Source organism: Plasmodium vivax, chromosome 14, assembly GCF_000002415.2.
Source record: "Plasmodium vivax chromosome 14, whole genome shotgun sequence".
Classification (NCBI taxonomy): Eukaryota; Apicomplexa; class Aconoidasida; order Haemosporida; family Plasmodiidae; genus Plasmodium; species Plasmodium vivax.
In genome coordinates this window covers 2,831,042-2,848,945 of record NC_009919.1, presented here as the reverse complement: position 1 = coordinate 2,848,945, position 17,904 = coordinate 2,831,042, and the positions used below count along the sequence as shown (strand labels likewise).

General features: G+C 49.6%; 4 protein-coding genes across 4 annotated transcripts; 3 read left to right on the top strand and 1 right to left on the bottom strand.

Annotated features, from left to right (window-relative positions):
* Nucleotides 1-1,253: 1,253 nt before the first annotated feature.
* On the top strand, nucleotides 1,254-9,111 carry PVX_101385 (hypothetical protein, conserved; the record flags this gene model as incomplete). The annotated part of the gene is made up of 4 exons (XM_001613974.1): nucleotides 1,254-8,275; nucleotides 8,387-8,466; nucleotides 8,606-8,722; nucleotides 8,975-9,111. The coding sequence occupies 4 exons, from the start codon at nucleotides 1,254-1,256 to the stop codon at nucleotides 9,109-9,111; spliced, it is 7,356 nt and encodes a 2,451-aa protein (XP_001614024.1).
* Nucleotides 9,112-9,937: 826 nt separating this feature from the next.
* On the top strand, nucleotides 9,938-10,270 carry PVX_101380 (hypothetical protein; the record flags this gene model as incomplete). The annotated part of the gene is made up of 1 exon (XM_001613973.1): nucleotides 9,938-10,270. One exon carries the CDS (start codon nucleotides 9,938-9,940, stop codon nucleotides 10,268-10,270), a length of 333 nt encoding a protein of 110 aa, XP_001614023.1.
* A 2,913-nt stretch (nucleotides 10,271-13,183) lies between these two features.
* PVX_101375 (hypothetical protein) lies at nucleotides 13,184-13,517 on the bottom strand (the record flags this gene model as incomplete). The annotated part of the gene is made up of 2 exons (XM_001613972.1): nucleotides 13,184-13,335; nucleotides 13,493-13,517. The coding sequence occupies 2 exons, from the start codon at nucleotides 13,515-13,517 to the stop codon at nucleotides 13,184-13,186; spliced, it is 177 nt and encodes a 58-aa protein (XP_001614022.1).
* Nucleotides 13,518-15,304: 1,787 nt separating this feature from the next.
* PVX_101370 (hypothetical protein, conserved) lies at nucleotides 15,305-17,755 on the top strand (the record flags this gene model as incomplete). The annotated part of the gene is made up of 1 exon (XM_001613971.1): nucleotides 15,305-17,755. The coding sequence occupies one exon, from the start codon at nucleotides 15,305-15,307 to the stop codon at nucleotides 17,753-17,755; it is 2,451 nt and encodes an 816-aa protein (XP_001614021.1).
* Nucleotides 17,756-17,904: the final 149 nt, after the last annotated feature.

Sequence of the window (17,904 nt, the reverse complement as noted above, 5' to 3'; positions counted from 1 at the left end):
TGCGTAAAGCGACGAACAGTTCTTTTACGCCCCTCGCATGGTTTCCCAACGCCGTATGCCATTTTACGGCTTCTCCGTTCTTCCGCGCAGTGTAAACTTGACTGACCTGTGGCGCGGCGCAGTGCGTGCAAGCGGGTGGGAAGTCTCCCTCAATCGGATGGGCAACCTCGTGCAAACCGCACAACTACATACGTAGGGACATTCAACCAGGTATGCCCCCCTTTTCAACCCGCGCGGCGAATCTCACCCAAACGAAACGAAACTGCCGTGGCATAAATATAAAATGTCACCCAGCATACAGGTTAAAAAATTATTTTTCCCCTCCTCCATGGCGCGCTGAAATTTTCCCCTTTAAAGTCAACGCCGCTTCACCACTGGCGCGGTTCCCATTTGGCTACCCAGCTTGAGTACACGCCACAGGTAGCCACGGAGATGCGCATATACTTGGGCATACACGCACCCCATGAGGGGAGCTACCCCCTCCATGTGAAGGCAGCACCCCCCATGAGAAGGCAGCACCCCCCGTGAGGAAACACCCCTCCAGGTGGAGAACCACCGCGCGCTTGGCTACCCGTTGCGCATGCCCACCTACAAACACGCCAACTGTGCCCACGCAAAACAGAAAACGCGCGGCACCACCCCCCCTGGCACATGAAAAATAAAAGCGCAACAAATTTGGCGTTTTTCCTTTTCCATTTTTTTATTAACTCTTACGTACGTACAGATATTTGCAAATATTTTTTTTTTATTTCTCCTTTCTCCATTTTTAACTCAAATTTTGGCTTTTTTTTTTTTTTTTTGAGTTACGATTTTCCAAATGAAGGCGAACGTGTACGCGTCCTCGCACGGAAGAACGTAACTGCCTGTTTGGGATTTTTCGCATCCGCGCGCGGTTTGGCAGTCACGTTTGGCGATCACGTTTGGCCGTCACGTTTAGCAGCCACGTTTGGCAGCCACGTTTGGCAGCCACGTTTGGCAGCCACATTTGCCGCTCAACTCTGGAGATCACTTTTGCCGCTTAATCGTGACGCTTTTTGGGGGCCTGCACTCCACGTCAAAGCACGGGGGGCGACCGTCACGTCGCGACGCAACTGCCGATGCAACCGCCAACGCAACTGCCGACGTAGAACGGATGCCGCGCCCCACGGAGATCTCGCCCGACTCCCACTTCGCGCCGGCAACCAGTTGGCACCCCCACACCCTGTTTCACGTCCTCCTTGGCACCCTAACCCTAAACGGATGCTTCGCCCCCAATGGAGGATATAGATCGCCTATTCACCTACCAAGTGTGCGTGTTGAATGAGTTCCGGGAAGATGACGTGGCCAGTAACTTCCCAAAGGTTAAGAAATCGTATGAAAGAATTCTGCTAGCCATTTTGGAGGAAGTGAAAAGGTACCAAGCGGATTTGCTCCGCAGCGGGAAGGAGCAAACTGGATGTGAAGATGCGCCAACTGAGAAACCGCAACACCTCTCTGTTGGTGGAAATGCGAAAGGGGAAGTTAACCCCTCAGATGAGGCACACACAAAAGGAGCCAGCAGAGCAGTTCGGAAGAGAAAGCGAAATGCAGATGGGGAGGAAGAAGAGAACAAGGAGAGTCCTAGTGCTGACGAAAAAGACAACACAAGTGAAAAGAAAGAAGACGACAGTAAGGAAGGTAACGGAAACGCTCGAAAGGACACCTCTACAAGCGATGCCGAGAAGGGGAAGAAGAAGCCAAAGGACGCCTCCTACCTCAGAAGAGACAGTCCACCACCCCTCGCAGTGACAGTGAAGGCAGCAGATAGAACCCCCCCTGCTGGGACAGAGAAAGAATTTATAAAAGTGGACGAAGATTTTAAGTTCCTAACTGCAGAAGACCTCCAATTTAGAATCCCCCTAAAGGAACAGTGCGACTTGAAAGGGCTATTCAACAACCTGGTGGATGAAATTAAAAGAAAAAACTACCTGAACGTGTACAGGCAAATGTACGTGGAATCGTTTAGGAGAAATCAGAGGAAAATTCAAGAGGACTCGATTCTCCTCACCAGTGGGGCTTACCATGGGGGGGACATTACGGGGAGCAGCGCCAAACAGCACACCTCTGTTACCACCTCCGAGGGAACCGTCCAAGTTGTGAAATTCTACGTCGAAAGGGTGAAGAGCAACCTGTGCCTGTTTTACTTTGACCTGTTTCTGTGCATCTTGAAAGGCGCCGTGGCGGTGGACTGCGGGGTTAACTTCATTGCCAACGATTTGGCGGACGTCCACCGGGAGAGCTTCGGCAAGTTGTTGGAGGTGGTCGCAAGGGGGGAAAGTGCAGCAGGGCGAAGCGAAGCGGAGCAAAGCGCAGCAGGGAAAGGCCCATCGGGGGAAAGTGCAGCAAGGGAAGACCCCTCGGGGGAAGTCCCATTTGGGGTAGGCGACAGGAAGCAACTGCCCCGAGGGCACTTCGCGGGCCACGTGAAGGAGCTCATCCTGAACAGCCTGCACTACCTAATCGAGCTCCTCGAGCAAATGAAGGAGCACAACGGCGCCAACTACACGCAGTACAAGGACACCATCTCCAGGTGCGTCCTATCGCTCGAAGCCAAAAGGGTAATAACATATAAAGAAGCCACCACATACATCGAGTGTAAAAATTTTGATAAGCTGAGCATCTTCAGCAAAGAGCTAAACAAACTGGTTACCAAAGTGAAAACCAAAAATATGTATAGCATATGGGTGTATAATTTGCTAAGGGAAAATGTCAGTGGCTATTCAAAAATTATTTTTTTGTTGGAGAGTTTTTTTTCCTCTCCTGGGGGGGGGGGCGACTCTCCCTCGGGGGATTCTTCCACTCATAAGCAAACAGACAAGTTAAGAAAAAAAAAAAAAATAATTTCGGAACTTTTTTTGAAGTATAAACTGGGGAGCAGGAAAATGGTTGGTACACCGAAAGGGGAAGGAAGGGGAAGAAGTGGCCAGCGGAGTGGACTGGACCTGAAGGGGAAGAGCCCACACTGTGCGGCGCCCAGCGAGGGGCACTCCCCCGGCGACGACTCGCCCTCCACGCTGTGCACCCCGGAAGGGGAGGAGCCGCCCGCGCGGGGGGAGTTAGAAGTGAGAGCCGATCAGGCCGATCGAGCTGATCCAGCTGAACTGCCCCCCGGTGAGCTGCCCCCCGCCTGCCCCAAGCCGAAGGACCCCCCCCAGCGGAAGCGCACCTCCGCAGAAAGCACAAAGCGATCGTGGGAGAGGCACCTGAACTGCTTCTACTGCACCGACTTGATCAAATTGAAGAACAAAATTTTCACCATCGCGGGCCTCCACAACTTGTGCCCGCGCAGGGTGCTCTCCATACTCATCTTCTTTTACGAGCAGAACGTGGAGAGCCCCAAGCAGCTGCTCCCCCTCTTCTTCCTCTACACAAAGGAAACTATCACAGACGTCATTCTACTAGAGTTAAAAATAAAAAACAATTACATTAGAGAGATGGAGCAGAAGGAATTGCAAAAATTGAAGCTCCTTCACCGAAGTGAAGAAGACACGGGAAGAAGCAATCAGGACTCGAGCAGATTTCTAGATCCTTTTTTTTTAAATAAAAAAAGTTTTTTCACCCCCAACTACTTTAAAATGTGCTCCATCCTAATTTTAAATGACCTCCTAAATTTTAATAGCTTTTACGAGCACATCCTTCCAAATGATGAGTTGCTCAAAATAGCATATGAAGAACTGTATAGAAAGCTCCGGGAAGATTATGAGAAATCTACATCCGAGAGATTGACTCCCTTTTTTTTGCCCTACCTCCCGATGGATATAAGCGAGCTGCACCTTCTCTATAACAAAGTGCGTAGGTACAATCAGAAGAGCAAAGCTCTCGATCGATCGTCATCCAGACATGGCATAGACCATAGCTACAGTAGCGGTTCGGGGCATAACAACCAGCCGTCTGTTGGCTCCACGCAGAAGGGCAGTTCCTACTCGAATGAGAACATCGGGGAGGGCGTCACTTCGCCAGGTGGGAGCAACGGCCGGTCCAGCAGCATCACGGATGGGACGACTCCCAGGGGGGGTAGAGCCCCCAAGGGGGCCACCTCATCAAACGCAATCAACACCGTCACCACCTCTGAAGCGTCGCTGAGCGACCCCTCCAAAATCTTCGAAGAGGGGCAATCGGAACACGTGGACAACCGCGTAGTGCACTACCTCCTAAATTGCAAACATGTCGACCTAAAAAAAAAAAACGAACAAATCGCGGATCTCCAGAACAAGGACCCGATTGAGTTTTTCCTTTTTGATATGATTCACAACAAATCCAATGGTGCAGAAAATTTCGTAAAGAATTACATCGAGAGGGAAATACAGCTGAGGAACGAAGTGGCCAACTCTAAATTTTTGAAGCACACTAATTCGTATGACTACCTCTTCCTTCCAGATGACAATTATTTCTTTCTTCTAGGTCGACTCTTTTTTATTAAAAATCCAAAATTTCTCTTCTTATCATCTTTGATTAATCTAAATGCCTGGAGCTATGTTGTCACCTTGCTGGACCATATGGCTAGCTACCAGTGCAACCCCTTCCTCAACTACTACGTTAGTTTGTCTATGTCTAGGCTCATTGGGCACTCCATCACCTCGTTTGAGAGGGCATACCTCGCAGGTGAAGCTCCTCGGGAGGCACACACAGCAAGTGGGTCGAATCTAAAACAGAGACAAGTGCCTTACTATATAAGAAAGGCGAACAATGTAGCCGGGGGAGAAGCTGCCTTCTCTCGGGAAGACAAACCCCAGAATGAGGGTACTACTGCACAAAATGGAGACACCGGTGGGCCCTGCTTCTTCTGCAAGATTCATCTCGACACCAGGAGGCTTTACAGCTACCAGTGCATTAAAGTGCTGAACCGGAACAAGACGCACCTGCAGAACCTGTTCAGGGATGAAAAGAAAATCCAAAAGAAGAAAAAAAAAATGAAGCAAATTTTAAAAAGCGTTATGCACAATGGGAGGGGCGGCGCCCCCGGGGGGGCCAGAAACGCCAATAGTGATCGAACCCCCTGTGATGGAGCCACCTGTGATGGGCACTCGCTTTACGGGAAAGCCGACGAAACTGCGAAGAAGAAGAAAACACGCGCAAATCAGTCCAGTCGATCCTCCACCCTGCTGCGCCCGCTGAGGAAGCACCTCCTGCTCTGCTCGAACGCCCCGCCGTCTGAGGACTCGTCCGAGGCGGATCCAGTCAGCAGTGTACACCACGCCAGCAAAGCGGATCCCCCCAGTGATGCAAACCAGGTTAGCGGTGCGCACCCCACCAGTGAGGCAAACCAGGTCGGCAGCGCCGCTATCGCCGACGCCGCCTGCGCGAGCGACCTGGACACCTTCCTGAACTTCTTCTCGTCCAACCGAACCAACAACTACATGAAGAAGATAAAAAGCGCGGACGACTTTTTCAACAGAGCACTGCAGTATGTCAAGTACCTGGGCTACTTCGGGTACCTGTATAAGTCCCTGGTGAGGAGGCTGCTGCTCCTGGTGAGGGCCTACGTGAAGAGGAAGGTGAGTCGAGGGGAGGAGCTGCATGCCAACTTTGACAAGCTCTTCATCCGCTTTTTTTTCCTCTGCCCGATAAATGAGGACGACGAGGGGGGGAGCGGCGGAAGCGTCGGAAGCAGCGGAACTGTCGGAAGCGGAAGCGGAACCATCGGGGGAAGCGACGCGAATGATGGCGATGCCTCCCCCCTGAATGAGGACATATGGAACGTGCTGCGACTCGTCCCCGTGTCCAGGCGCTACAAGCTGTACTCCAAATTTTACGCCAAAGTGGCGAAGTACCAGAAGGCGGTTTCCAAGCTGGCGGTGGAGCGGCCGGGAAAGGGGGGCCCCAGCGAGGGGGGAGGCAACACTACAGTTACCCCCCTCTTGCCGCATACCAAAGCAGCCATTGCCCTCTCCAGCATCAACTTCGAGCTAGCCAAAAACAAGTTGAGGAAAATTATCAAAAGGATTACGTCGGATATACTGAAGGACCGATACAGCAGCAAAGTGCAAAGCATCCTAATGCAGCTAACCAGGGTGATCAACAGAAACCCCTTCATCTCTTCGGAAGTGATTCTGCAGCAGTGCGAGCTGTTCGATAACAACATGATAGTAACTCTCTCCGAATCTATTAAAGATATACACAGCTTCTCCAGCGACATTTTTGTTTTTAAAATTGTGGAGAGACAACAGCTGCTAAATGTTAGCAATTACCAGTTAAGCAAACAGTACAGTATGAACAGTTCAGATCTTTTTGATGACTCTTTTTTCAAACCGAAGAAGTTAATTAACCTTTCGCTAGTCAGTGCCAAGTTTTTGTCCAAACATCCCTTTGCGGATTTGTACCCTCTTATCATCTCCATTGTGAAGAGGCTATTTTCGGAGCTGCACACATCGGACCAGCTCTTCCTTAGAAATAGAATCGAAGCGCAGCAGAGGAACAGTAAGGGGGGCGTCTCCAGTGGGGGGGAAGCGCAACTGAAGGGGGAGCCAAACGAGGGGGTAGAGGCATCCCATTGGGAGACCGCCCCGCAGAGGGAGACCCCCCCCCACTGTGGCGACGAATTCCTGGTAAGCGTCCTCAACGCGACGAATGCGAAATACCCCGACGTCATGAGCGGCTACATTTTCGATGTGGACTACCTGCAGAAGCTGATCGAAATCTACGGAGGGACAAGCGCATCGATCGACGTGCAGGAGCTTAACGAAGATCAGCTGAATGCCCAGTGTGGACTGAAGCTCCTCAAAAAGGAAATCATGTTTTTGGAAGAAAGCTTCAATTTTAATATGAATAACGTAGAATACGAACATATAGAAAAAGCGGAGATGGATGATGAGCGGCTACAAAAACTCTGCGTTGATAATGCGACTAGGAATTTATCCAACCCCAATGTCGTGTACCTCTTCTTGTGTATTCTTTCCAAACTGAAATATGAATACCTGTTCGATAGTAACACGAGTAACTTAAGAAACATCTCCTCCCTGATTGACAAAGTGGATGCAGTTCTCCTTCAGTTTATCAATTTTTTGCAGACGAACACGGAGCCCTACCTGTATTTGACCTACATCCCCAGCATCACTTTGATCTTTTCCTATTTCGACATTTCGCAGTCCTTTCATATCATCCGATTTGCCTTCCCCTTCTTCGACGAGCGCGGCGGTGCGAGGCGGCAGCCCAGGTCCTCTTCCCCCCTGGCGCGCGGTAGAGGCGAGGCCGCCAACCGGAGCGAGGCTGCCAATCGAGACGACCCCGCAAACCGAAGTGATGCCGCTAACAGAGGCGATGCCGCCATCCAGCGCGCCAACGAGGAGAAGTGGAAGGAAGCCGTCATGCCCATCGTGCAGAGGTACCTAAGCATAGAGAGCCTCAACGGGATTAACATCGACTTCTATCTCACCTACTGGCGGCTAAGCATCACAGACATCTATGTGCCCCACAAGCAGTACCAGAAGGTGATAGAAAGGTATGACGCGTACATAAAGAAGCTAGAAAAGCATCATGAGGAGAATAAAAAAAATGAAGACTACAAATGGGTTCTGAAGAAGCTCAGGAAGCTCCGATCCAAAAGAGGAACCATCAACAGTGAATACCAGTTTCACATCCAACACACAGAGAAAATAAAAAAGCACTTGTCCCATGTGGTGGACCACTGGGTGAACCCACAAGAAATCGACCTGACCACCTTTACAGCTTTCGTCAAATGTCTCATCGCGCCGAGAATATTAAACAGCGAAAAGGACTCTCTCTTCTGTTCCAAATTCATCCTCCTACTCTTAGAATTCCGCACACCTCTCTTCAATTTCTGCCTACTAACCTACGTATGTATCAAAATGCTCATGCCGATTATAAATGCCTGCACGGAGAAGGAGGCTCTAAACATCGGGCTCTTTTTTAATGAACTCTTTTCCTACGCATACCAGTTATGCCAAGACCCCAAACATTTTAAACTAGTGTCCGAAGAAAACCCTTGCTTTAGCAGCACGCTCAATTTCCAATCGAAAGTTACAATCGAACACTCCTTCATCATCGGCAAGGTGGCCAAGTGGGAGAAGCTCCTCGTTTCTCTTCTCTTTGAAAATAACAATCATCAGAAATCTTGGATCAATTCCAAATCGGTCGTCATCTTCCTCTTTCGCGTCCTTCATTCCTTTCCCTACTCGAACAAGGTGAAGCACTCCATACGGAAGTACCTGCAGAACCTGCACTCCTTCGCGCAGAGCCGCGGGTGGAAGGACATCGCCATTTCGGTCAACAGTTTGAAGACCATCATGGAGCGCAACCGGTAAGGCTGCCGCCCGGCGCGCTCACCTTTCTCCAATTTACCAATTCACCAGTGCGCGCTCACCCTTCACCTTTCACCTTTCACCAATGCGCGCTCACCCCCCCCCTGCAGCAAAGCGGCGGAGAAGGAAAAGAAGGAGGAGCCCGAGGCGAAGCCCCAGGAAGGCAAGGCCGGCTCGTCCAAGGCAAGCGGTAGGCCCCTCTCTGCGCGTCGTCGTGCACAGCGTGTTCAGTTCAGCTTGTTCTGTTCAACTTGTTCTCTTTAGCGTGCCCTATTAAACGCGTTCCATTTTGCACACTCACCGCTGCCCCAATTTGCCACGCCACGCAGCGCCCGCGCCGAACCCAGACGGAAACGTCACGATGAACCCCTTCAACACGTCCAACCCGGTGCACATGAACTCCAGCCCGACCTTCGTGCCCATAACGAAGAACTTGTACAACTCAAGTAGGGCGCAGCGGGGGACCCCCACGTTTGCAAAGTCCAACAGTTTCGCACAGCTGAACGGTTTAGCGCATCTCATCAGCTTCGCTGCGAATAGCTAGCTGAGCCGATTCGCTAGCTCCTCTTCGACTGGACGCATTAGTCGAAAGTTACCCAACTGTGCCGCCTCCCCTTGCGAGTACACATTGAGTAGCTCCCACCTCACTGCACCATTGCACCAATGCACCATTGCACCCCGTTCGCCACCCCACGCAGACATGTACCCCGTTTTGCACAACTCCATGAGCATGCCGCCCAATCCCTACATGAAGGACAACCCATTTAGCAACAAAATCCCTCCACCACAGGATCCGAATAAGTACTTTTTGAAAAATAAATTTCGATTTTTCTAGCCACTTGGTTGATTAACAACTTGCTATGCATAAGAATGACGCGCGTTCATACCTCTTGTGGCGCCACGCATCGTGAGTGTTTCTAACCAGTCCTCAGTCCGACGAATTGTTAGTCACCTGTTGTGTGTGTATACGTATGCATTTGTGTGGAGAGCTGTACGGTTGCCCCTGCGTGTGTACGCCCGTTCCGTAGCCTACGGTTTGAAGGGAAAAAAAAAGAAAAAAAAAACAAAAAAAAAAAAAATATTCACGTGCTTGTGTGTGCAGAAGGAACAAAAGCATTTTTAATATTTTTTTTTTTTTTTTTTTTTTTTTTACTATTTGGTGTAATAAATTATGAACAAATTGAAAACGATATGGGCCGAATAATTAAAAGGAAAAAATGTCACGGTAGACAACGGCGTGGTTATGTTCGAACGCGTATGCGCTTTGTGCATAAGGGGAACTCGGCATTTCGGCGTCGCAACTCAGGGGGTTCTGTTGCGACAGGGGCGGTTCGAACAGGGGTCAACCGATACTCGCGCTGCGCACATGCATGAGCGCGTGCGTGCGTTCATACGTCTACTCACGTGTGCATTTATACGTCTCCCCACGTGTGCATTTATACGTCTCCCCACGTGTGCATTTATACGTCTCCCCACGTGTGCATTTATACGTCTCCCCACGTGTGTATTTATACGTCTACTCATTCGTACACGTGCATATGTTCATATACCTCCCTCTATGCTTTCCTGCCCCCTCTATACTTTCTTAACTCCTCCACACTTACCTGCCTCCTATACACTTCCCTCCCCCCTCTTCACCTTCCTGCCCCCTCCGCAGCATCATGTCCCTGTCTTCAATTAACCCAAACACCATTAGCATAAATAACGACATGAACAAGCGAAGAGACATTTTCGGCGGCATGCAAGGCAATGCAAATCCCTACCCGTCCCCTCCTCCCAACGCATTAGTTCATATGAATGACAAAAATATGAGAATGGACAGTCGTGCCATGCAGAATGAAGGTATGAATTATACCCTGCCGCAGAACTTTATGGGTATGCATCCGTACATTCCTCCACCCATGCATGACATGCCCCCAAACCAGATCTTCCCAAATGTGCATCATGGTCATATGAAAACGAACAGAAATTCGAACAGCTTCTCGCGCAGATAGGGGCCTCTTTATTCACACACCGAGGGCCCATGTTAGGAAACCCATCTTCTACGTGTTTTCCTTTTCCACCTTAAATTACCCATCATTGAGCAAAATTTGAACCTGCTTTTTAAGGCGCATTTTGTAAAACTGGGTTGCAACTCGAAAGGTGATTTTTTCATAAGCACGGGTTAACCACATGTTAAACACGTGTGCGTTTTTCAATTCGTTGGTATTTTTTTTTTTTTTTTTTTGTGTTTTTTTTACCTTTTTACCTGTCTTGTTCATAAAAAAAAAAAAAAAAAAAAAAAACAGCCAAAGTGAAAAAAAAACCCCAAATGAGAAACAAAATTAATGGGGAAGAAAGCCCCTCTAAAATGGGAAAACCCCCCAAATGGGACCCCCCCGAACGCGAAGCGCAACTGTGACGAAAGCGCACTTTTGGCAATTTTTCCAGTTCGCATTTCACCCCTTCTCCCCGCAATTTTGAAAAAATCCACTCGTGCAAAAGCCACATGGGGTTTCCGCAAAGGGAAGAAATCCTCTTGCGCGAACCGGGAAAGAATTAATCGAGGCTGAGGTTAAGCGGAACTAAGCGGGGTTAAGGCTCCGCCACATGGCGCCACACCTCTCCACATGTAAAACCGCGCAAAAGGGACAAACGAAAGGCCACAACCTCTCGCACCCCCTAACGAGCGCCCTCTTCGGAGGCTCCGTTTTCGCCCCATTTGATTAAAAAAAAAAAAAAAATACATCTTCCTCAAAAGGACATGCAAAAACGGGGGACTCAGTGCACACTCTGTTCACCACAAAAGGGGAGGCCTGTTAAAGCAACTCACAAGTGTAAGGTGGGAGGCAAGCGGCACGGCAAGCGGCGTGCCAAACGGTATGCCGAACTGCATGCCAAACGGCTACGCATCACTTGCTCACTTTAGACCATTCGATTATTCACAGCACATGGCCTTTTCGCGGAGCGCGCAGCATTTAGCAGATCGACGTGGCAGATTATTCTGCACGAATTGGTATGTGCATATCTGCACAACCTTACGCACGCGTTTGTTTGCAAAAGAAGCGCATGCACCTTTTTTTTTGGGAAGCATCCCACTTTGCACATCGAAAAAAAAAAAAAAAAATAGCAAAATGGCAAAATAGCAAAACAGCAAAATAGCAGAACAGCAAAACAGCAAAACAGCAAAACAGTAAAATACTAATAAATGAACCTCGCCCCCACGGACAAAGTTGCTGCAGCGAAAGGCGACCATTGGGGCAAGTGGTGTTACACGACATTTCGTGCACGAACTTTTTTAACTCTCTGCGTTGCGTTTCTTTGCGTCATTGCTCCCATCGATTCGACGAAATCCTCGGAGACATACTGCACTGAGGAAAAAAACAAAAAGGGTTCTTTTTCTGCCTTTTGTGCCTTTTCTGCATTTTCTGCATTTTCTGTTTTTTTTTTTTTTTTTTTTTTCCCATTTCCGATAAGCAAAATGTCGAAACAGCAACGTTTTGCTAAAAAAAAAAAAAAAAAACTGCACTAAACAGATATGTCGCTCGTGACGAACACAGTGCCCTTTCTCAGGCGTGAAATTTAAAAATGGAATAAGCACACATGGTACCATTTGTTGCACTCAATTTCGAGTTGCCAAGTGAACAATATATGTGCATACCGAGGGAGGGGGGGGCGATTTCGGCACAATCGACGGGTTCTACTGGGGAACCCATCTGTGCAAAAATATGTCGCACGGATGTATCCCCCGAATGTGTAACGCGAGCGCGTCGCGTGCATCTGTCACACGAGTTCATCGCTCGAACGGGCGAACTAATTTCCCGCTCGACCGGTCAACCCATCAACCCAATCTACCGCTCGACTCGCCAACCCAATCTACCGCTCGTCCCGCCATCCAAATCTACCGCTCGTCCCGCCATCCAAATCTACCGCTCGTCCCGCCATCCAAATCTACCGCTCGTCCCGCCATCCAAATCTACCGCTCGTCCCGCCATCCAAATCTACCGCTCGAACCCATCACACAAACCCGCCGCTCGACTTGCCAACCCAATCTCCCATTTAAACGCATCGCGCAAAATGTTCACAAAAATATTTTTGCATAATCTTTACAACTCGTAAAAATAAATTGCAATGTTACATTTTTAAAAAAAAAAAAAAAAAAAAAGAGCAAAAGAGCAAAAGGATGACGCAAGTTACTAACACTGAAGAACTAGTAGAGTGAGTACACGCTTGGCAGAATTTTCCTGCGTTCCTGTGGATGTGCAACTGGGTAATCGTGCTGTAGTGAGAACGTGTATGTACTGCTTCTCCCTCCGTGGGTAACTGCGAACACGTCACGCAAAACTCGCCGGGGATGGCTGCCATTCATCGCGCCTACTCGCATAGGAGCGTGTGTACATTTAATGTGCATGCCCAACTGTACACAGTAGCAAGAAAACGCGCACACTTTGACATGCCCACTCATCAGCGTATATATTTTTTTTCCCCTTTCTTCTTTGTTCCTTTTTTTTTTTTTTAACGTTCATCGTGTGTACCTCGTCAACTTGACGGCCATGCGCACCGCGCCGTTGTAAAATACCTGCCTTTGCAATAATCGCCACGTTTCTGTCAATCTGTTGTTTTTGCCTATTTTTTTTTTTTGCTTAACGTTTTCCTTTTTTTTCCCTTTTTTTGCTTAATGTTTTCCCTTTTTTTGTCATGTGCAAAATGCTGCTTGAGGGGGACGACCCCGCGATGGTGTAATAAAATCGTTGATGCACCTTTGCCAAAGTGCGCATACGCGCGTGCATGTTCAGCTGCACTCATGTAGGTTCCTACTCGCGGCGGGGATGTGCACCTTCCTGAGGACCGCACTAGATGCCCTGGTCCCTACAACGGCAATGCGATTATTTCAACACATCAGTTTGCTATGCTTGTTAATGACACCTTTACGGTTTAATTTTTTTTTTTTTTTTTAAAGCGGAATTTCGCTTCTGCACTGCGCGACGGGTCTGCGCTGTGCCAGTGCCGCCATCATCATCATCATCATCATCATCATCATCATCATCATCATCATCATCATCATCATCAGGGGGGGGAACTGTGTCAAATGTGTAGTCACACAGCTATACAGCCACACAACCACACAGCGTAAGCCGAATAAACGGACCAAATTACGCAAACTCCTTTTGAGGCACCCCTCACCACTGCGCACATGTGCGTGGCCCCCTCTGCCGCTTTCACTCCCTTTAGATCACCTGGGGGGACCCCTAAGGCGAACATGTACGCTTGACGGGAGAGAGAAAAAGGCTACCTATGCTGCGTAAATCTGATTAGAAAAATATACACGAAAAAAAAAAAAAAAAGTGGTCTGTTGGCAAATCTCCCCCATGTGTGCGTGGGAATCCCCTTCAGGCATCCCCCCTTCCTGCAGAACGTTGCTGATGCGTATGTGGAGTGCCCCACTGAACGCCGTCCCAACTGCGCTTCTGACTGAGCAGGGGTGATGTTCCGCCGAACGGCTTGGAAGGTGTGCTCTGCAAAAAAGGCGGGCCTACGCATTCTCCGTTGCGTTTTTTTCATCTCCTCTGCGTATCATTCTGTGCCCTCTCTTTTCATTTTTTTATTACTATTATTTTTTTTTTTTTTGTTGCTTTCCTTCCTACACCTCGCTTTAATTTAGCCCCCCCCGTTCTGGCATGGTCTTCTCCACTTCACTCCCCCTGCGCAATGGAGACGTAGACATAGACATGATCACATGGGTGCGTTTCTGCCTGCGTTCATATGAGACCGTATGTTTAACAGTGCCCACTCGAGCGTACGTATAGTTTTATTATTTTTTTTTTGCTCACTTATGTATGCCCACGTAGCAGCCGCAAAGAATAACAACCGGCGCTCATGCTACGGGATGCGCACATATATGCTTTCCTGAAGCGCAGGTCCTCTTCTCGTGCAGTTGAAAATTGAGCGGGAGAAATAAAAAATAGTATTATTAAGAGAGTTCCCTCCAATCTGGGAACCACACGCCTTATTTTTCTTTTTTTTTTTTTTTTTTTTTTTTTTGCACATGTTTGGTGTATGTAGAGCCGTGTGACCTTCCTGCTACCACGCGTGCCATACAGGGTGCCCTGTCCTCCGCGTTTCTCTTCCCGTATGCCAAGCCACCTTCCTGTGCGCCCTTCCAGAGGAACCACTTGGGGAGGCTGCCAATGAAAAGGGAGACCCGACCAGCGGACCGCCCCACAAGTGGATAGTGCCACAAGTGGATAGTGCCACAAAAGGATTGCCCCACAAGCAGACTACCCCACAAGCAGACTACCCCACAAGCAGACTACCCCACAAGCAGACTACCCCACAAGCAGACTACCCCACAAGCAGACTACCCCACAAACGGACTGCCCACAAACGGACTGCCCACAAACGGACTGCCCACAAACGGACTGCCCACAAACGGACTGCCCACAAACGGACTGCCCACAAACGGACTGCCCACAAACGGACTGCCCACAAACGGACTGCCCACAAACGGACTGCCCACAAACGGACTGCCCACAAACGGACTGCCCACAAACGGACTGCCCACAAACGGACTGCATGCACAACCAACTCGAGAGCAAACATAAACGTGCACAAGAAGTTTTCCGTTGCGGAGAATCCCCCCCACATTTCGACAAAGCGAAGCGAGAAAAAAAAAAAAAAAACAACCACTTAACCCCCCACTCACTTGTGCCCCCTCCTACACATGCACACGCAAACGTATGTTTAAACTGTTAACAGCGTCCGCCCGAACCTCCGCTTTGTTAATTTCTTCTTTCCGCAAGGGGCGACCAGTTGGCCCTTCCTCCAGCCCATTCGTCATTCCGGCCAATTCGCCACTTGGCCACTTCACCTACTTCAACCCTTCCGACTTTTTCAACATCCTTTCGGCACTCCCATTTTTTCGCCTCCCCACCGATCGAACGCATCCCTCAGAACAAGCCGCTCACCAGCGAACAAACTGCTCATCGCTCACCGCCCAGCACTCACCGCTAATCGCTTCCCGCTCACCGCTCACCCAGGGGTGCCCCAAGATGAAGAGGGCCAAGGACGAGCAGACGCCCTCGGACGAAGATAAGTACGAAAAATACTCCCTTTACAAAAGCGACAAGGCCTCCCCAGGGGGGCAGATACCCCCTCCCTCCTCAGCCATGACGAGCCAAGTGGAGTCAGTTTACTTTGTTAATTACAGAGCCGTGGTTGTGAAAACCAAGCGCTATTACGTCACGCAGAATTCTTATATGCTCTTCGGAGATGTTTTTAAAATATATAACCTAAAAGGAGAAATAAAAAAAATACATGCGTTCTTTCCAGGGGATGAAAATAACCTGTCTGATACTCTCATTATGCTGAAGACGACTGTTGTGGCTGTGACGACATCCAAAGCAGAAGCGTTACGTGTAGCAGACGGAATTGAAATGACTTGCAAGATTTGCAGGAAGAAGAGGAAGGCTACGAAGTTTTCTATTGAGGGGTTCCTCAGAAAAGTGAGGTGTGATACGTGCAGAGTGAAACCGAAGAATTTAATTAACAAAATGAGACGGGTGAATAACGTGAAGGGGGAACAACAGACGTTCCTTGCAGTGTCTTCCAACACCACGAACGATTCGTCTTGCACACCCTCCGCTGCGGCTGCCATGGCCACTAGTGTTAACCCCTCGCGCACGGGCAGGAAGAGTGCCCCCCTTTGCAACGACGCCGCCGGTGCGAGTAACGCCCTGTGTCTCAGCAACGGTGCAGCACCGGGGGACGGACCTTCCAGTGGTGCCATGAGCGGAGAATCCATTGGAACTGCTAGCGGTGCTTCTGGCGGGGCGCCGATGGCAACTCCAAATGGAGCGACCACCCTCGGAGGCAGCAACGGGATGGGAAGCAACAGCGTAGGGAACGGCAGCCTAGCAAACAACAGCGTAGGGAGCAGCGTAGGGAGCAGCGTAGGGAGCGGCGTGGGAAACGGCGTAGGAAGCGGCGTGGGAAACGGCAGCCTGGCAAACAACAGCGCCGGCGAAAGCGCGCGCATGCACAGCGGAGAGGCGAACCTCGGCGGGAACCCCAGCAGTGGCGGTACCCCCCACAACGGATGCCTCAGCGCAAGCGCCGCCGCCATGAACGACGCGGGCACGGGACAGCACCACCACCAGCAGCGCATATGTTCCTACAACTCGAAGAATGCCAGTAGCGGCAGCGGCGCCCACTCCTTCCTCAAGAGCAGCTGCTACATAGGTGCCGGTGAAGCGTGCACAGCTGGCCACAGCAGCCACGGCAGCCACAACAACCACAACAACCACAACAACCACAACAACCACAACAACCACAACAACCACAACAACCACAACAACCACAACAACCACAACAACCACAACAACCACAACAACCACAACGAACCTGATGGCAAAAACCCAGACGAAATTATTGCCATGATAATAGAGCTAATCAAATACATCTCGTGGATGCAAAAGGCCCTCATGAGGGCGTCCAAAGGAAACTACGTAATAGACCACACAGAAATTAACATAGAAAAAATCTCCAAAGTGGTTCATTCTGCTCAGGTCCTCTGCAATAAATTGTTAAGACAAAAGTCTCTCGTAGACCAGACAGGATCAAACAGCCGAAACTTCACCAATTTCATCCCCATGTACAACACCAATTCTAATAACCTCAGAATGAAGTATGCCAATTTGTATGAAAACAAAATGAACGCCATTCACAGCAGACCGATCGAGACCAATCTGGCCAACTCTAACGCAGTCAACGTTTTTAATAACATTATCAATCACAACACGTTGAGCCTTTCCAACTGCGCTGCTGCTCAGAGGAACGTCTCCGCCACGCCATCCTGCAGTAGCGGTGGGAGCGGTGGAAGCAGTGGGAGCGCGGGGAATAGCGGCGGGAGCGGCGGAAGCAGTGGGAGCGCGGGGAATAGCGGCGGGAGCGGCGGAAATCGCACCGGAAATGACAGCGCATCGAACAGCACCAGCGGGGAGGGCGCACCCAACGAAAGCGGACCAAACGGAACAAGTCCCACCAACATTTCCAACTTAACAAGCGTCACCAACTTAACCAACGCGCCAAGCAATGGAAGCAACAGCAACGCCACCATGGAAACGGACTCCCCACTAAACAACTTCAGCACCATCAACAATAGAAATATTCTCCCCTACTATTCGAATGCTTGCCAAATTACCTGCGTCCCACCCTCACCATGTTCCACTCGAAACGATAGCAGAATGAACCATTTTATAAAACAGGAAAATAATTACATGTACAGAAATAAACAAACTGAAGAATTTCCAAACATGCAAAGTAACAACAAAAATAGCTACTACACTGATAAGCAGGACATTGTTTTCTCGGCCCTCTCCAAGCAGTATAACTCCAACGTGAACATCTCCTTTAACAATATAAACAACTCCGTGTCAAATTTTTACAGGACCGTTTCGAAGAACTACAACATTAGGGATACCATTTTGAATTTGGACAAATAGTCCCTCACGTTTTATTGCGGTTTGCCTCGCCTCGTCCGCTCACCAGGAGAAACCCCATTTTTGTGCCCGCCCAATTTTGACTCCTCCGCGCGCCGCTACAGTGTGGAAGCCCCCGTCCGTCGCTCACTCCAGAACGTTTCCACGCTCGC